Genomic DNA, 19275 nt, shown 5'->3' with positions numbered 1-19275 from the left:
GCAAGTTGTAGTTTTCCCCCTGAAGTCGCTGTTCCCGGCGACGGGACAGCAGCAGCAGTGATTCAGTGATTCAGCCTGCAGAGCAAAGCTGGACAGATATTTCCTGTCTCAGAGCTACAGTGAGCGTCTCCACAGATACACTGATAAGAAAAAACACACAGCTAAAAGGTCACACCAATCTCAATAAGGAGGAAAATGAAATAACAACATTGTGGAAAAGAAAAGACAATCAGATATGCCATTTTGGGAAGGGATTATTAGAGACAGGTAAGGAAGGGAGGAAGCGACAGATGCTGAAAGAGGAAAGAGAAGAGGAAGAGGAGAGAGAGGTAAAGCTGGAGAGAGGAAGGGTGAGTCAGAGAGATAAAGGGCAGTAAAAGACATACAGAGAAAAAAGAAAAAGCATCTGTCATTTAAACAACAAAGAAGACCCGTCACAAAACAGTTGGAGAAAGAAAGGAAGAAGTCCTCTTGTTGCAGAATAAAGGAAAACATTAACGTGTGACGGCATGTTTGTGGTGCTATTGACATTTTCTCCAGCTGAAGGCTGGTGGCACAAACAGAGGGTTACAAATGGAGGGAAAAGGCCAGATAGATATGAAAACGGTCACTCAGACAGACAAACAAAGTCAACAAACAAACAACAAAACAAACAAAACACAGACGGGCACGTTCACACAGAAACCGACCGACACGTGGACGCACACGTTACCTGCTCTTATTGTGAAAGTACGCACGAGAAAAACCAGAAGATTAAAAACAAATATCTATATATGTGTTGTTTGTTACCTGCTATCTTGGTGGTGATGCGGGTGGTGACGGGCGGGCCGAAGCCCTTGTTGGTGGAGGCTTTGAGGGTGAAGAAGTAGGTGGTCCCCGGGTAGAGACCCACGAACAGATGGTGGGTCTCGTTCCTCAGCTTGAACACCCGTCCCCTCTGCGTGGTCAGGTCCGCGCTGGGATCCAGCGAGCTCAGGGCCTTGTAGGTGATCTGGAATCAGACAGGAAACAGTTTCACCTTTTGTTTAGTTTAGTTCGCTTCAGATGAATTAATCTCAGCTCATGTGACTCTGCTGGGCGTCGGCATCACGCCATCCAGCTACAGCGCCAAGCTAACGGTGGAACAGCTAACAATCTTTGTTTAGACCGTCCTGTAAAATAAAACAAAAAAAAAAGAGCCCACAGGTCGTCTGTGCAGCAGGTTATTATGACATCATAGTTACGTCATGTTGCCAGGCGACACTAGTGGCCGTAGCAATTATGACAGTAGCAAAGGAGGAAGTCTGGTGACGTAGTGTAAGTTTTTGTGTCTGAATCAAACCAAGTCATGGCTGTCTTTTTATTGTAACCATGGCGACGGAGGTCCGCTACACCTGCCATTGTAGGGGCGCTGTTTCAGGAGACACTCCTGTGAGTCGCACCACGTAACAAACGAACCTCTGAGGATCAGTCAAATGTTTCTTAATGGGTTTCTAACTGCTGTGAATTCCAGAAAAGACCTTATATAAAAGCGCATTAACAAATCAGGTCTCTCTTTCACACACTCTCACACACACACACACACACACACACACACGCTAGCGCTGCAGCCTGCAGGCCTGGTCGAATTGAGGCGTCCAGCTGGCTGAGGCTTTCAGATCTGAGTCTGTTAATGGAGTAGTGAGGTCCGCCCATCGTCCATGAGTGTGAAGAGATCCTCCTCCTCCTCCTCCCACCCACCCATTCCTCACACACACACACACACACACACCACACACACACACACACACACACACACAGCCACCTCCAGGCTACCCATCATCCACAAACATCCATCTGCATCACTTGTTATCAGTCTCTCAGTTCTGCTCTGTCTCCGTTTCTCTTTCTCCTTCGTTCATTAATCTGCTTCTTTTTTTTTTCTCCTCTGAATTCTGAGACTTTCTTCTTCTCTAATCACCGTTTCAATTCAATCTGGTGTTTGTCACAACAGCAATTTTTTTAAATTAACAAACAAATAAAAAGTTTTCCATTCAGTCTCCTTTAAAGTCCTGCAGACTGAGAACCATGATGCCAAATACTGAGACGTTCAAAGACGATCAAACATAATCAGGTTGTAACTTCAATTAAATCCCTCTTATACCAGCGTGTGTGTGTGTGTGTGTGTGTGTGTGTGTGTCTGTGTGTGTGTGTGTTGTCCTCTCCCTCCACATCTCCTTCCTCCATTCTGCTGCACTTGTTTCTCTCCTCCTCTTCCCGCCGTGTTGTTCTGTCTCAAGTCATTAAACAACAGCTTTGCTGCACGGACAGAAAAGTGCCTCAGGTTGTAACACATCACTCCTCATCTCCGTGTCACTGGGACTCTTGTTCTCTGTCTCAGAGCTGTTGTTTTTCGTTGCCCTGGGTGGACTGACCACGGTTGACTCTGACAGAAAGGGCAGATGGGAAATGGTGATCGCATGCGACAAAGCTGAATCCAAACTGCAGCGTTTATGATGATGATGTGGCGGCGGCTCTCACACTCAGCATATCTGCATCTCTCTGTCTGTTTAAATCCGTTCTTTCGTCTGTCGTTTATTAATAAGATATCTCCGAAAGGTAACCGACAAATCTGGAGAGGTTGTCAGACAGCCTCGGTTAAATCTTACTTACCAGGTCCCGTATTCACAAAGCTTTTTATCTCACCACTAAGCATTCTCCTAAGTCGCACTAAAAGTTTCTCACTGAAAGTTTTCCCCCTTATTCCTCTTCACAGAGCTGCAGAGAGCGACTTTTACTGACGTCTCCAAGACTTACGTGCCGCTAAGCGCTCGGTGTCCTAAAGTCGGGACGGACTGTTTCTAATTCGGCTGGTTAGGAGCTTCTTTCTTCTCCTGAGATGCTTTGTGAATACGGGCCCAGGTGATTGGTGCTTGTGGCCGATAGCTGTGATGCTCTTCTCTCTGGAGGATTCGTAGTCGGCAGTGAAGTAAACAGTGCTGCCCCTCAAACGCCATTTTTTCAAGAAATCAAACCCAGACGGTAGAAAGCGCGAGCGGGTCCAGAGGCTGCTTGTAAGTCGGGGGAGAAGTTTCCGCTCCGTTGAATGTTTTCACTTTCATTCATGTTGTCCGTCTTTGTTTCTGTCTCTTTTGTTTATTCTCCTCCTCTCGCTCCTTCTCACCTTGCCTTCACACTTTATGTTTATATATGTGTGTGTGTGTGTGTGTGTGTGTGAAATGCTCCTAGAGATCCTGACACACACAGACACGTTCACAGCTCAAATGTGTTTTGGGGTTGAATTGCTATTAATGTTGGGGGGTTTTTTTCTCCCCCACCAGTCAATACTCTTTTGTGCTGACTGTCATTCACAATGACAGCTGTCCTCCAGTGTTCTGCTGTGTGTGTGTGTGTGTGTGTGTGTGTGTGTGTGTGTGTGTGTGTGTGTGTGTGTGGGCAATCATCGACAGTCGTGCCGTGTGGAAACTCGCCAGTAGCAACATAACGACAGACATCGACAGTTCTTTTAACAGAAGAACTATTGAAGTGGACTCGGCCGGTTTAGTGGCCACGGGTCAATTTGCTCAGTTTGTTCCCGTCTCCAGCGGCGAGAAGCTCAGACCTGCAGAACAGAGCCGGCGTCACCTCCACTCCACCATTGATCTGTGTGACGTTTAACAGACAATTTAATAACAGGCGGTCGATTCGTTGGATCTGCTGAATGTGACACTGCGGGATGTTGGCGGGGGGAGGCGGGACTTGAAGCAAAGTCACACATATAGACTTAGATATTCTTGTTGACCTGAACATCAGAATCATGATTTAACGATGAGAACCTGGGCCATCTGAGTTGAGACTTTAGCAGCTAAAGAGAGCAAGAGATCAAATGAGAATAAAAAAACTGGACTTTCATTTATCGTGTGGCCACAAACCGACCGGTCCTCCGCCCTGAACGACCACAGAGGTCGTCTGTTTCCTCCCCCCCGATGCCACCTACAGAAGCGTCTCTTGAGGAGCGCCCCCGCGTCCCGTGGTTAAAATAATAAACGGTCATGACTCGGTTCGGTTTAGATAAAGTGGTTTGGGTTAAATATAATAACGCTCCTGTCATAATTACTGCGACCACTAGATGTCGCCTAGCAACAAAACGTAACTCATGGGTCCAACAGACGCCCTATGGGATCATTAAAGGTGATATCATTTAGCCTTGAGCACTAGGCGAGGGATATAACACAGGTAAGAAGGGTTGGACTCTCGAGTCGCTCTCATCCGGCCGAAACGACCCCGACTCTCACGGTGAGTTTAGATGAAGTCCAGGAACATTCAGTTTAGTTCATGAAGCACAATAATGACAACGAGTCTTCTTCTCCGCTTCCCGACACTTAAACTCCCGGGCGCAGCGCAGACGGACCACGACACGCCTCTCAGACTGGAGGAACTTGGGAGAAAACCTTTAGCCAGTAGAAAGGCGTCGGCCTAAAACCCCCTGACGGAGCGGGCGGCCTCGCCTTCGACAAGCAGCTGACGTCTCCTCGGCCTCAGACTGGAGCTGGCCGGCTGAATAAAACATGTTAAATCAATAGCTATTTATACGGACTGGGACTTAGGGGCTGGAACAATAAAATATCATCTATTTCATCTACGCTGCAGTTTTCTTCTACATATCGATGGCTGTTATTTTATAAGTCATGAATGGTTCTCTGTATTTTTATGGGCTTTACTCTCTCTCTGCCTTTGCTCTTGTCTTATCCTCTATCTCTCTCTCTCTCTCTCTCTCTCCACTAGTTCCTTAAGTTTCCCTCCATCTCTCTCTCCATCTCCACGCTTGATCTACTCGCCCATTCCCTCGCTCTTTCTTTCAAAAGGAGGATTTTGGGTCATAAACCTCAGGCGTACTCTCTCTCTCTCCTACCTCCTCTACCTCCACGCCCCCTCCCCCCCCCCTCCCCCTCCCCTCCCCTCCTCTCTCCCCCTGTACTTGATGTACTTGGAATCGGTAGAGCCATAAAGCTCAGGTTGTTTTATTGGCCAATGAAAACGCAGGCGCGAGGCACGGCAGTGCATCTTGGGTAATAGAGTGTGCGTCCCTGGGGGATAACCCACAGGAGGGAAGATGTAGGTGTGAGTCTGTGTGATTGAATTAGCGAGTAGGACGGAGAAACGGAGAGCGGGAAAAAAGAGGGCAGACGTAGAAAAATGAGGATATGATCGGAAGAGCAAGGAGAGAGAGACAGAGAGAGAGAGAGGGAGAGAGACAGAGAGAGAGACAGAGACACAGAGAGAGAGAGGGAGAGAGAGAGAGAGAGAGACACAGAGAGAGAGAGAGACACAGAGAGAGAGAGAGACGGAGAGAGAGACAGAGACACAGAGAGTGGGAGGGAGAGAGAGAGAGAGAGACACAGAGAGTGGGAAGGAGAGAGAGAGAGAGAGAGAGAGAGAGAGAGAAAGGATGAACTGTTCCCTCTGTGAAAGGTTTATAAGTTTGAACTGAGAACTTTATTAATGCTTCTTAATCTAAACAGAACACGACTCATTTTACTGTTGTTGTTGTTTTATGTGCTGACTACATTTCCCAGTGTCCTTTGCCCCTCCACCAGGAGGGTCGTTCTTGCATGGCTCGGGTTTGTATGAAATACTAATTAATAGTTAATTAACAACTTTATAAGTTCTTTTATAATTGTGTCTTACAAGGCTGTGCTGCGTCTTTATAATAATCATAATAAGACTTGTGTGTTAAAAGTTGTGTGTGTGTGTTTGTTGTATCAGTGTCTCAACATTTCTCTGCCTCCAGTTGTTTTGTTTACGTGTTTGATGATTCTCTTTGTTGCTGTTGTCGCTGTAAATCTCATTGTGTTGACGGTTGTTGAAACATCTGGCCTCAGGACTGCAGCTGGAAACACTGGCACATTTACAGTAACGCTGATTAATGAGCGATGTCCCAAAATAATTTAATTAATGGTTAATAGTTAATATAAAGATGTTTTACAGATGAGTTAAGAGGCCATTCATAAAAAGAACTTTCTGTCTCTGTGAGAAATCTCCGGCTGATGTTTATATTATATTATATTCTCCAGCTAGTTGTTTAAATCATCAAAGATCTGCATCTGGAACATCTGGAACAAAATCCATCTCGTGACAAGTTATTAATATGAACAACCACAGAGTTGATGCACTGTTGTGGTAGACACCTTTTACTTTGAGTTTTGAGTTTCTAAACAACAACAACTCTGTGTGTGTGTGTGTGTGTGTGTGTGTGTGTGTTGTGTGTGTGTGTGTGTGTGTGCTTGGTGTACCAACACGTGTGTGTGTGCAGATACCACTGCGTGTGTTTGTCCACACAGGAGATTGATGCTGGTTAATATCAGAAGCCGTAGCTTTTACGCAGCAGCCCTCTTCATCAAACACACCACCGCTGCAGAGTGTGTGTGTGTGTGTGTGTGTGTGTGTGTGTGTGTGTGTGTGTGTGTGTGTGTGTGTGTCTGGGCGGCAGCATTTCTGAGCTCCAGCCAAGTTTTATGGAAATAAACAATGTTTACGAGGCGGCGTCGTGGGATTGGTGCCGTAGAAATGCTATTTCAATTCAGTTTTGTCATTTTCCATTTTTTATTCTCTGTGCTCCTGTTTGTTTTATTAGAAAATATGCGCAGGCCTCATCCCTCTCTATCTCAGCGCCGCAGTTCTCTGTCATGTTGAATTAAGTGGGAACTGTGAGGTGTTTGTTCTCTTTCATTTCACCACCGTTCACTTCAGCTGAGTTTCAAATTGTTTTCTACCTCGCTACTTTTTTTGTTTTACTTTTTTTTTTCTCTGAGCATTTAGTAGATGCTCTCAGCCGCAGCAGATTACAGCCGTGTAAATGAATGAAGCAGCTTTCAGTCACTGCCTGTAACTTTCAGTGTAGTCAGTAACTATGTGGCTGAACATTATTGGTTTCCTGAACTGATGAGCCCAGACCTCAGTCCACTCTTCTATATTACTATGTATTTATACAGACCAGCACCCCGGGGCTGGGTCTGTAAAACTCCTTAATATGGATTCTGTGTGTGTGTGTGTGTGTGTGTGTGTGTGTGTGTGTGTGTGTGTGTGTGTGTGAGAGTGCCTTCACTCGGTTCTGTTTACTTAAAGTTAAGTTTTGCTACAGCTACATGGCTAACGTTAGCATTAGCAGCTGTTTACTCACCAGTCTAGAAGAAATGCTGTGAGTTCAGCACCAAACCTCTTTTATTCACCAACATCTGTATTTATGTTATTTATTAATATTAATGATATAATTATTAAAAATTATGTCATTAATCTCATTATTAAATCTTTTATATTCACTATGTCACGTCAGCTGTCTGTTTTATGGTTTCCTTCTCACAACGTCTTCCATGTGACTTTCTGTTTATCATGTTTTTCTCACCTATAAACAGGAAGTGATTCTATTTAAATGTGTTTTGTCTTTAAATGGAATCAGCTCCTCACTCCTGCACTGATATGAAAGAGTCTTTAGTTTCTTCTTTTCCTGAGGCTCTGAACTAAAGCGAGTGTCTGACAAAACATAAACTTTATTTTGACACTTCCTGTCCCGCTCATAAGAAACTTTACACAACACATCCTGAACCTCTAACGCATAAAATCCAAGATATAGAAAATCGTTTTTTCTTAGGTTCCAACATAAATAACGCTGCCGCCGTCAGCGTGTTGACACCTCCAGTCCCGCCCTCCAACTCTCGCTCTGCTAACTGTGTCAAGGCCCAATATACACAACGCATAATCCCTTCTATCTCGCTGCACCTCCACATCTGCACCTGCCTTCCAGCTCAGAGCTTCCCAGAGAGAATAACAACACTTTCTCATAGTTAAACTTCTCTCTCTCTGTCTTCCTCGGGACCCCGACACCCCCGGGCTGCATCGCCCTGTCATTTACCAGCGCACCTATTGTTTTAAGTTCCAACATGTCTGTTTTTAGAAGTTTCCATTTGGGACAGACTGTTCTCCACAGCTCCCCGCCTTTGAAATGTCAAGACGTTCTGGGTCACTGCTATGGAAGAGCAAACACACACACACACACACACACACACACACACACCCTAAAAGACGTGATTATATAAAATATGTACGCACATGCAAATGCTAATGTACACTCGTGAGCACATGTTACATACACACAAAAACTCAAACGTGAAGGGAATCTTTAGTGTTTTCCTCGTTCCGTTTTTCTATTGTTCCCGACCGGAGGAGCAACAGACAATAATCCGATAATATTTCCTCGCCACGCCGTCACTATTGTTGTCACAGACTCCCGATAAGCAAACACAAGTGAGAGAGAGAGAAGGACAAAGCTACATGAGGCCTAAATATAGCCTGATAAACATTTCCTGGCCGTAGCACTGTTGAGATAAATATACACGAGAGAGAGATGGAGGAAGAAAGACAAGGAAAGAGACAATATTCTAGTTTCATAAATACCCGAGCTGTTAATCTCAACCACAGAGGCCTCGGCTGCTTAATCAGGCAGCTCAATCAACAGTCGAGAGGCGGCGTGGAGGAGCGGCGAGCTCTGGGAATATAAAATGAAACAAATGACAGGATACGAGAGCCGTGGAAAGCTCTTGAATCCTGTCATTTGTCTGTTACGGCAACCCGCTGTGACCAAAGTTCACATCAAAATCTACACCACAAAAAAAAAAAAAGGAAAAAAGAAAGTATCAAAGAGTAGAAACCCGCTTCACCCTGGAGGAGGTGATCAGAGACGGAGCGGTGGAATCGCTCCACAACATCAGCCGGCGGTGACACTTTTGACGGGGAACGGCCTGAATTGGCGAATCCATGTGACGGTTGTTTGACAGCCGCGCCGCAACTTCCTGCCAGCCAAGTTAAAGACGAGCGTCAGGAAGCGCGCTCTCCCTCTGGATGCTAATGTAGGCCACACACACACACACGCACACACACACACGCACACGCACACGCACACACACGCACACGCCTGCTCCACATTAACAGTCACTGAGCGACGAGCCGCTCACCACAGACCAGCAGTCGTACGAGCGTCACGTGAAATGTGACTGTTGTGGTTTTGTGATTTTTCCACAAATCAGCGAGTTGCAGAAGCACAGAGTGTCGTTTTTGTTACTTCAGATGTTAATTATTAAATTTTTAAACTTTTTTTTAAATCTATTTCCCCCCCTAAATCGAATTTATGTTCTGTATGTGAAAATAATCAAATAAAAAAGGAGATGGTGGAAAATAAACTGCAAATACATTACAAAAGTAAAAGTAAAAAAATGTAATTATTGCTACGATAACATAGAAACAACCATCAATAACCATTAGACAGTGTACAAATAGTTACAGTATGTAACCACTGATGCTTATTGAGATTAAAAGCAAAAATATATTAAGAATAAAGTCGACGAAGATAAAACTGCCTGTTGAGGCGGAGGAATAAAGGGGGGGGGGGGGGGGGGGGCGGCGGCGTGGCCTCAGCGCTGAGGGAATGAAAAGGGAATAATGTGAAAATGGAAGTCTGACAGGTGAAGAGCTAAGCTGCTGCTGGGAAGCTGGTTTGTAGTCTGTGGCCTCAGGGGACAGCTGATTGGCTGGAGAGAGATGGGAGAGGAGCCCTGATTGGCTGCAGCGCAGGAAGTTGCAGTGGTTTAGAGATTAAGAGTTCCACACATAATCCTTTTTGTGTGTGTGTGTGTGTGTGTGTGTGTGTAGGAGAGAGAGAGGGTAGGGGTGGGGGGTCTCGATGGATAATCCTCTCTGACTATTACCCCCTCATATGTGTGTGTGTGTGTGTGTGTGTGTGTGTGTGTGTGTGTGTGTGTGTGTGTGTGTGTGTGTGTGTGTGTGTGTGTGTGTGTGTAGGTGTATAATCCTCCTGTCTGTGACGACTGGCAGACAGATTAGAGGCGTCTTGCTTCACCGGGCTCAGTTGCGTTTCAAGAGACCTGTACTTACTGCTGCTCATTTATTTCCTTTGATATGAACATTTCTTCTTATTTATTTATTTATTTATACTTTCTGTCAACACTCGTCTGTGAGTCACAATTACAACAACTGTATTTACACTGTAAACCAGGGGTTTTCAACTTTTTCCAAATCAAGACCCACTAAAGCTCAGAAATGTTGGCGGCCACAACAATATGGAGGAATTATAATGTCTATCAAAGCACTTTTTATTAATTATTTACTTATGATGATCTGTGGTAATACGAGAAACAAACAGACAACGAAGAGTTTTTTAACATTTTTTTTGTATTTTTAAAAATAATTTAATTTGATAAAACATTATATTTTTAAAAAATAATTATTGATTAATAATTATTTTCAGCAAGATTGTACTGTTGTGGAAATGATTGCAACATCACCTGACTCCTTCCACTACAGTTCCTATGTCTGGGTTGAATCTGAATCTGACACAGACATGAGAAAAACCTTTTTTAACCTCTGCAGCAGCTGCATGTGGAGACAGAAACATTTTAATGACGTTTTTCTGCCAAAAAATAAATCAGAAATGAATTTATAATGCACGAGCGGACGTGCAGCCAGTGTGTTCCCGGCGTAAAGGTTGCTCAGCGTCAGGCACAAAAACTACACGGTTATGGTAAAAGACTGCGGTTTGGGATCCAAGGGGACGCTGGTTGTTGCGGTTGTAGAAATCATCGCTTGGGCAAATTTATGAGGAAAAAAGAAAACAGGAAACGAAAGTGGTCTCCAGAGTTAAAGTCTGACATTTCGTTAAACCACTCACCCCCACCCGGCCTCCTCTCCCAGTGGCTCTACACCTCTGTCACACTCCTCTGCTCCCAACCGGAGGGAGTCATAATTACTATGAACTCCAGAGCGCCGTGTCACTGGAACATTTAAATAAGTTGTTTCTCTCACTTAGTCGTCGTGTTGTTAGAAGAAGGGAAAGAGTCTCGGCTCGTTTCCTACAGGAGCGCTGTTTAGACATGAGGATAAAATCAATAAGAGCTCAACCACCTCTTGTATTTTTAATGCATTTCTTTATTTATTTTAGTTAAAGTCAAACAGTTGAGACTAAATACATTTAGTTCACCGTGTTGTTGTTTAGAAATCAGGCTCTTTGTGCAACACTGAGCAGCAGGGGTGGTTTAAGACTCCACTGATTACAACTGGAGGCAGGTAAATGACCTGAAGTACAAACTCACACACACACACACACACACACACACACACACACACACACACACACACACACACACGTAAATGATACTAGGCCATTCTCCTGCAGACCGGACCGGCAGGGTGACAGAGTAAATGGGGTCAGCAGCTCAAGGACTTGAAAGCTCTAAATATAGACGATTATTGACAGAAATGAAAAACAATACGGAGGAAGAGAGGAGGAAAGAGAGGGATGAAGAGGGGGAGGACAAACATTATGGATGACACTGCTTCTCACTCTTCAGTATCAGTGACTTTACTCTGTCTCAGTTTTTGTACGTGTGTGGAAATTATTCTGAAAACAAACTTTCTGCACAAATTTTGTTTTTGTTCTGAATTATTTCATCCTCTGTTTCTTCCTTTCTTCTGTTAGATCTTGTAGAAACAAGGAAATGCGAGGCAGCGTCTGTGCATGCATGTGTGTGTGTGTGTGTGTGTGTGCACGTAGTGTAGTGTATCTGTTCTTCCGTCTTTTCATCTGCCTTTGAAACAATACAATAGTAAACACACAGACGTCGCTCTGCAGAGATCTTCTCTTGTGGATCTTAATCAGCAGTCTGAGAGTGTGTGTGTGTGTGTGTGTGTGTGTGTGTGTTTCCAGTAAGAGACATATAAGACGTGTTAAGCTTTGAGTCTGGCATTATGAGCCAGCTGAGGTCAAATCCACAAACAAGCTACTCATCAGTAAAAAGTTTTGACAGTGGAGCGCTGGAGTGACCCACAGGTAAACAACAGCTCACTGACCCTTCAAGACCGAGGCCACGTCCACACTAAAATGTTTTCATTAAAAAAACATCCACACTGCTCCACAGTTTTCAAGCACCTAAAAATGGAAACTTTTAGAAACGCTGAGGCTCTTTATTCTGAACGGGAAGAAGCTGAAACGACGATGTCGCCTCCTGATCTCTGGTCTCTTCAGCCTCGACTCCCAGTGGTGAGTAATAACGGATTACAACCACGCCTGACCTTGTTGTCTTTGCTAGCAGCTTGTTCCTCAGTTAAATTCTGCATTTTAATGCAGCTGCTTTCACTGTTCCTCGTTAGTAGTATTTCCTGCAACTACGGAGTGGACAATCTACTTCCTGTTTGCTCTGGCACGAACATTGCTTCTGAAACGGAGGTAAAACGCTCGTCTGGACGGAGCCTGAGAAGACAGAAAACCTCCCACACCAACTGACACTTTATTTTGAAAATACTCACTAATGCTAGAAAATCACCAAAATGACTTTTATTAATATCCTGTGAAAGATTTCTTTACATTTCACCGATGTCTGTCAGTTACCAAACAACATAAAAGCTTATTTTCAGAAGCAGGTCAAACCTTTCACTAAGTACGTGTGAATTCATTTCATAAGAAAAGAGAGAGAGAGGGAAAATCCGTCCAGCCAACGCTGAGTCTTTTTTCAGGCGTCACTAACTTCCTGTTTGCCCTGCAGGGAGCTGAGCTGCCGCCGCCGCCGCTCAGTAAACTGAAGGGAATCGATGGCGGGATCAGCTCGGGAGGCGACGGCTGCTCTCCTAATGAGAATCAATCATTCCTTTTGTTGGGAGACCGGGGGAAAAGGGAAGAGAATGTAACAACTATACGTCTGCTTCTTCCTACAGAAATCAACTCAGTGAAATAAATGCCAGAGTGGCTGCCACTATTGATCCTTGTGATTGATTAAAGGCTCTGCTTGAGGAGAGAGGAATTGAACAGTAAAGTTATTCAGACCAGAATAACTACCAGTGGCCCATCGCTGGGTGTGTTGGATTAAACAGCTCAAAGCTCCGTCAGCAAAACTTCCTCATGAATATATATATTTATATATCTCCCTCAGTATTGTAGCAGCTGGAGGGTCAAGTGCCTTTAAATACACCGCACAGATGGTCACATTCAACAAGTCCTCACATCTAAACAACATTACAGGTCATGCAAATGACTCACTTCAGCGTCTGTTTATCCACCACGTCTACGGCCAAGGTTTGGTTTCGTTCATATTCACAAACCACAGGTGACGTTCAGGAGATCCTCTGTCCCCACATCCACTCCACTCGGCACATGTGCTGGAAAACTGGATCTATCTATCAATCTATCTATCAATCTATCTATCAATCTATCTATCATGGCTCTTTAGACAGATATATAAAGTTTTATTTGTTTGCAGCAAAGTCCAGCTCTTCCACTTGTCGTTCTGAGGGGATATTTGCATGCATGCATAATTAAGAGATTAAATTAGAGGAGATGGTGTTTTTTGGCCTCCACAGTACAACTTGTTCTTATTCTCAGCTCCCATGTCCAAGACTTTGAGATCTTTCCTAACTGCATTCATTTACACCGAATAAGAAACTGAATGTTGTCCTCAAACAGACTTGGAAACAGAAGCAGTAAAACCTCGATAGCTGTGACGTGGAAACATGAACATGAACCGAATCTGCAAAATCCGGGCTCTCGTGATTTCGCCTCAGCGCTTTATTCTAATCGATGTTAGCACCAGCGTCTGCTCAGCTAACGGGAGTTCAGCAGGAAGTCCACAGAGAACCAGCGGGGAGGGAAGCGAGCTCACTGAGACGACCTGCGAGGCTTCAGCGGTTTGATGAGGCAATCAAAGAAGGGATTGACAAGGTCATGATCCATGTGTGTGGTAGTGTGTGTGTGTGTGTGGTGTGTGTGTGTGTGTTTCCAGTAAGAGACATATAAGACGTGTTAAGCTTTGAGTCTGGCATTATGAGCCAGCTGAGGTCAAATCCACAAACAAGCTACTCATCAGTAAAAAGTTTTGACAGTGGAGCGCTGGAGTGACCCACAGGTAAACAACAGCTCACTGACCCTTCAAGACCGAGGCCACGTCCACACTAAAATGTTTTCATTAAAAAAACATCCACACTGCTCCACAGTTTTCAAGCACCTAAAAATGGAAACTTTTAGAAACGCTGAGGCTCTTTATTCTGAACGGGAAGAAGCTGAAACGACGATGTCGCCTCCTGATCTCTGGTCTCTTCAGCCTCGACTCCCAGTGGTGAGTAATAACGGATTACAACCACGCCTGACCTTGTTGTCTTTGCTAGCAGCTTGTTCCTCAGTTAAATTCTGCATTTTAATGCAGCTGCTTTCACTGTTCCTCGTTAGTAGTATTTCCTGCAACTACGGAGTGGACAATCTACTTCCTGTTTGCTCTGGCACGAACATTGCTTCTGAAACGGAGGTAAAACGCTCGTCTGGACGGAGCCTGAGAAGACAGAAAACCTCCCACACCAACTGACACTTTATTTTGAAAATACTCACTAATGCTAGAAAATCACCAAAATGACTTTTATTAATATCCTGTGAAAGATTTCTTTACATTTCACCGATGTCTGTCAGTTACCAAACAACATAAAAGCTTATTTTCAGAAGCAGGTCAAACCTTTCACTAAGTACGTGTGAATTCATTTCATAAGAAAAGAGAGAGAGAGGGAAAATCCGTCCAGCCAACGCTGAGTCTTTTTTCAGGCGTCACTAACTTCCTGTTTGCCCTGCAGGGAGCTGAGCCGCCGCCGCCGCTCAGTAAACTGAAGGGAATCGATGGCGGGATCAGCTCGGGAGGCGACGGCTGCTCTCCTAATGAGAATCAATCATTCCTTTTGTTGGGAGACCGGGGGAAAAGGGAAGAGAATGTAACAACTATACGTCTGCTTCTTCCTACAGAAATCAACTCAGTGAAATAAATGCCAGAGTGGCTGCCACTATTGATCCTTGTGATTGATTAAAGGCTCTGCTTGAGGAGAGAGGAATTGAACAGTAAAGTTATTCAGACCAGAATAACTACCAGTGGCCCATCGCTGGGTGTGTTGGATTAAACAGCTCAAAGCTCCGTCAGCAAAACTTCCTCATGAATATATATATTTATATATCTCCCTCAGTATTGTAGCAGCTGGAGGGTCAAGTGCCTTTAAATACACCGCACAGATGGTCACATTCAACAAGTCCTCACATCTAAACAACATTACAGGTCATGCAAATGACTCACTTCAGCGTCTGTTTATCCACCACGTCTACGGCCAAGGTTTGGTTTCGTTCATATTCACAAACCACAGGTGACGTTCAGGAGATCCTCTGTCCCCACATCCACTCCACTCGGCACATGTGCTGGAAAACTGGATCTATCTATCAATCTATCTATCAATCTATCTATCATGGCTCTTTAGACAGATATATAAAGTTTTATTTGTTTGCAGCAAAGTCCAGCTCTTCCACTTGTCGTTCTGAGGGGATATTTGCATGCATGCATAATTAAGAGATTAAATTAGAGGAGATGGTGTTTTTTGGCCTCCACAGTACAACTTGTTCTTATTCTCAGCTCCCATGTCCAAGACTTTGAGATCTTTCCTAACTGCATTCATTTACACCGAATAAGAAACTGAATGTTGTCCTCAAACAGACTTGGAAACAGAAGCAGTAAAACCTCGATAGCTGTGACGTGGAAACATGAACATGAACCGAATCTGCAAAATCCGGGCTCTCGTGATTTCGCCTCAGCGCTTTATTCTAATCGATGTTAGCACCAGCGTCTGCTCAGCTAACGGGAGTTCAGCAGGAAGTCCACAGAGAACCAGCGGGGAGGGAAGCGAGCTCACTGAGACGACCTGCGAGGCTTCAGCGGTTTGATGAGGCAATCAAAGAAGGGATTGACAAGGTCATGATCCATGTGTGTGGTAGTGTGTGTGTGTGTGTGTGTGTGTGTGTTTGAGTGCTCGTCTGCTCTCAGTTCAGTAACCGCTATATCCTGAGGGTCGGGGGGGGGGGGTGTCACAGGGGGGTCTTACATAGGAGATGATTTATACCAATTAGAGTGGAAGCCTTCAGTTGAACATCCAGATGGTTTTATCCGCCTTTTCTTTTCCCTGAAGTGTCAATACAGTTATTTCCCTTCTTGTGTTTAATATTGATAGTTTATTACAGAAGAGTTTGATGAAACAAATTAAAATCCAGATACATCACCAGATATATCCACGTGTTTAAAACACCCACAGCTCAAATCTACAAGTGTTAAACCCAACATTGTAAATTCCAGTTAAACCCCAACTAACTACTACTGTCCAGCCCGAGAGCCAATTAAACTGCAGCGCCACACTTAAAGAAGATCAGAGTGAAAATCCTGCTTCAAATTTAGTCCAATCTACTCGAAACAGGAAGAAGCAAAGACCACGGTGTCCACCCCCCCCCCCCCCCCCCCCCCCCCACCACCACCCCCGTTCATTACTTTGGATTAGTAGTTTACAACTCGTACACTTTCTCCACCTGACCGACCCGAAGCGGAGGGAGTGACGGACTCATTTGGCAGCGACTGTGTGGCGACCCGGGCTAAACGTCAGCTGAGGGCGACATGCTGATCAGATCAAGTGCCAATTAAAGGCCAATTTAAGAAACTTGCATTAAAAACTTGCATTAAATTGGTCTAATCTGCTGTTACTGCGTTCCCACATCTCCACACGTCTCTGCTACTTTAGCTTTGCAGTTTATTCCTCAGATTTTGGGTCTTACTCAGCGAGACATTTCAGAGACACTGAATAATGCATGTCGGGCCCTTATTTATTTTCTTATAAATCTGTGATTGGAAATGTTTTCGTCACATGCAACATGCAAAAAATATGATATTGCAATTATTTTGGCAGATATTTTCACGGTTTAAGTATGGAGTGGTCATTTTTATATTTTCATTTTCACTGAAAAAATATCGGGTCTTGTACCAAACGAACGTTTCCTTTATGTCTAGAGATTATAATTTGGATACTGCACGTGGCCATATTGCAGTTTTAATATTATTTCGAGTAATTTTTCAGCGTTAATGAACAGCAATAATTAAACTGCGGCGGTGGAAGATCAGAAGACTGTGAGAAGAGAATAATCACTCTTCACTCCTGTTCTTCATCCATGCAAGAAAAAGAAAAAGAAAAAAGAAGTGATAGTTTTGTTCCTCGACATTCTGTTCTACGTTTCCTTCCTCCCTCCATCACATTTTCCCTCCACATCATTTATCCTTTCTCAGATGAATAGCGGACAAGAGGGAGTGAGAGGTGGCGGGGGAGGAGGGAGCGTGGAGGGGGGGCCTGGTCCCTTTAGATCTCACCCAGATGTTTCCTTTTAATCCTGTAATTAGCTGCAATTACAGTAATAGATACAAGAGATGAAGTGATCATATTTGCACACTGAATTAATTCATGTAATCGAGCCATAGGATGAACGCCGTCTCTCTCTCTGACACGTTTGCAACTGCTCACTTGATGTGTTTTATCTCCTTTTGCAGTTCTCTCTCTTCGTTCTTCTCACTCTCCTTATCTCTCCTCACAATTCTCCACCTCCACCCATCTATCTCACCCCCCCCCCCCCCCCCCCCCCATTGTCCTAGGTGCAATTCATCTGGTTCCCATCCTGAAAAGCGAGGGACACGGGGAGGGGAGGGGAATAAAAAAAAAAAAGAAAAGACAAGAGACAACAGAGCAGGATAGGACACGACAAGAGCCCCTTTAGATGTTGCAGATGATGCCTTTAATCCTGTCAATAGCTGCAATTATAGTAATTATCTCTAATAGCAGCGCATTGTGTTGAGGCTCTGATATGTTTAACAGATGATGCCGAGTCGTGCCGCTTCCACCGGGCAGAGAGGGCAGAGAGCTTAGATTCATATTAATGAAAGCGACACACACACACACACACAAAACGGCGAAACTGATGACGGTCCCAGGAGGTTCATAGACTGCGGAGTGTTTTTTAAGCTCCGGGTCGAGGTCTAATGGAGGTCTCAGAGATGGTACTGAGTGGTCTTTGTACTGCGCAGAAAGAGGAGAGAGACTGGAGATTGATGTTAGGAGGTGGAAAGGGCTCGGGAGAAAATAGAGGCAATTATATGGGAAGAAGATGCTGCCAAAATAAGATGTGCTTGTGTTACGAGATGTGTGAGGTTGTGTGAGATGAGTTGAAAACAGCAGATAAAGCACAAAATAAACCTACAGCCGAATCAGTCGAGCCGAAAAGCTGCTGATTTGAATCTACAAAATATGTCTGCAGCAAATATTTACAACTATTTATAAACCTTTAAAAGTATTGGAAGTCCTAACTTTTAACATGACTTCTCAAATTTAACGAGAAGTAAAAACGTCAAAGTGAAGTGGGTTGATCCAACTTCCTCTCAGAAATACTACAGACATGTTAAATACACGTCAACAAGTGTAAAAGAAAGCAGTTTGTATCCCATGGTCATTCACATATGTGCAGACAGAAGAGCGTGCCGCAGCTTCACAGGCAGCAGTTAAAATCATTCTCTACTTCCAGCTTCTATTGGCTGCTTTTCTCTATTTCATATGTAACTTTTGATAGTTCTGTGTAATGGACTTGGTCAACTCACACAAGCAATTTAAGGATGTCAGCCTGGATATTTTATATATTTTTACAGACTAAATGATTCATTGAAGAAAAGAGCCTCCTCTCTTCTGATTGGCTCACAGACCTGTTGTTACTAGAGCTGCAGAGAGAAGCCTGAGAGAGGAGATGTGAAACTACACTGAGATGGTTTTTATATCTTCTGATGGATCAACACTTCAAATAAAACACAGAAGAACAAAACAACAAGAAAGAAACAACAAGAAACAAAAAATAATAAAAGAAGCACAATTTCATAAGTGGAAATAAAAACATTTTCAAACTGAGAGAAAGAAAGAAAGAAAACTTTGTCCTGGGTTTTTGTGGAGGTTTTTCAAACTCTACACACGCGCATGTTCACACACATACTCAAGCACGTAGATCGGTTTCTAACACACACACACACACACACACACACACACATTCCTCACTTCACACTCTCTCTCGTTCAGACGCACATTCACAAAAGTTAAGAACTCACTCTGTCACTAACTCCTCACACGCACACTTTTCACTCAATAACTCACCAACTTATTCAAGAACACACATTTTTGCTTGGCACTTGACTCTCTTACACACACACACACACACCACACACACACACACACACACTAATAGCCCTGCCAGGTCTTGGTGTGAGGTAGCTCCTTGATGCAGTGATATAAGAGGCAGACAGGAGACGGAGAACAGGTCAATAATTCATTAGATAGAGGGCTCAACTCAACTTCAACCCAAATAAACCGTCTATAACCACACACACACACACA

At 44.1% G+C, this 19275-nt stretch overlaps 1 protein-coding gene across 1 annotated transcript in view; it reads right to left on the bottom strand.

Moving 5' to 3' along the window:
- The window catches only part of ptprt (protein tyrosine phosphatase receptor type T), a 318930-nt gene that overhangs the window by 137308 nt on the left and 162347 nt on the right, over positions 1–19275 (bottom strand). Inside the window, 1 exon segment of the mRNA XM_056395774.1 lies at positions 790–991. Coding sequence (XP_056251749.1) covers positions 790–991 — 202 coding nt within the window.

Source organism: Seriola aureovittata, chromosome 2 (genome assembly GCF_021018895.1).
Source record: "Seriola aureovittata isolate HTS-2021-v1 ecotype China chromosome 2, ASM2101889v1, whole genome shotgun sequence".
NCBI lineage: Eukaryota > Metazoa > Chordata > Actinopteri > Carangiformes > Carangidae > Seriola > Seriola aureovittata.
The sequence above is the reverse complement of the archived record's forward strand: the minus strand, read 5'-3'. Positions and strand labels throughout refer to the sequence as shown.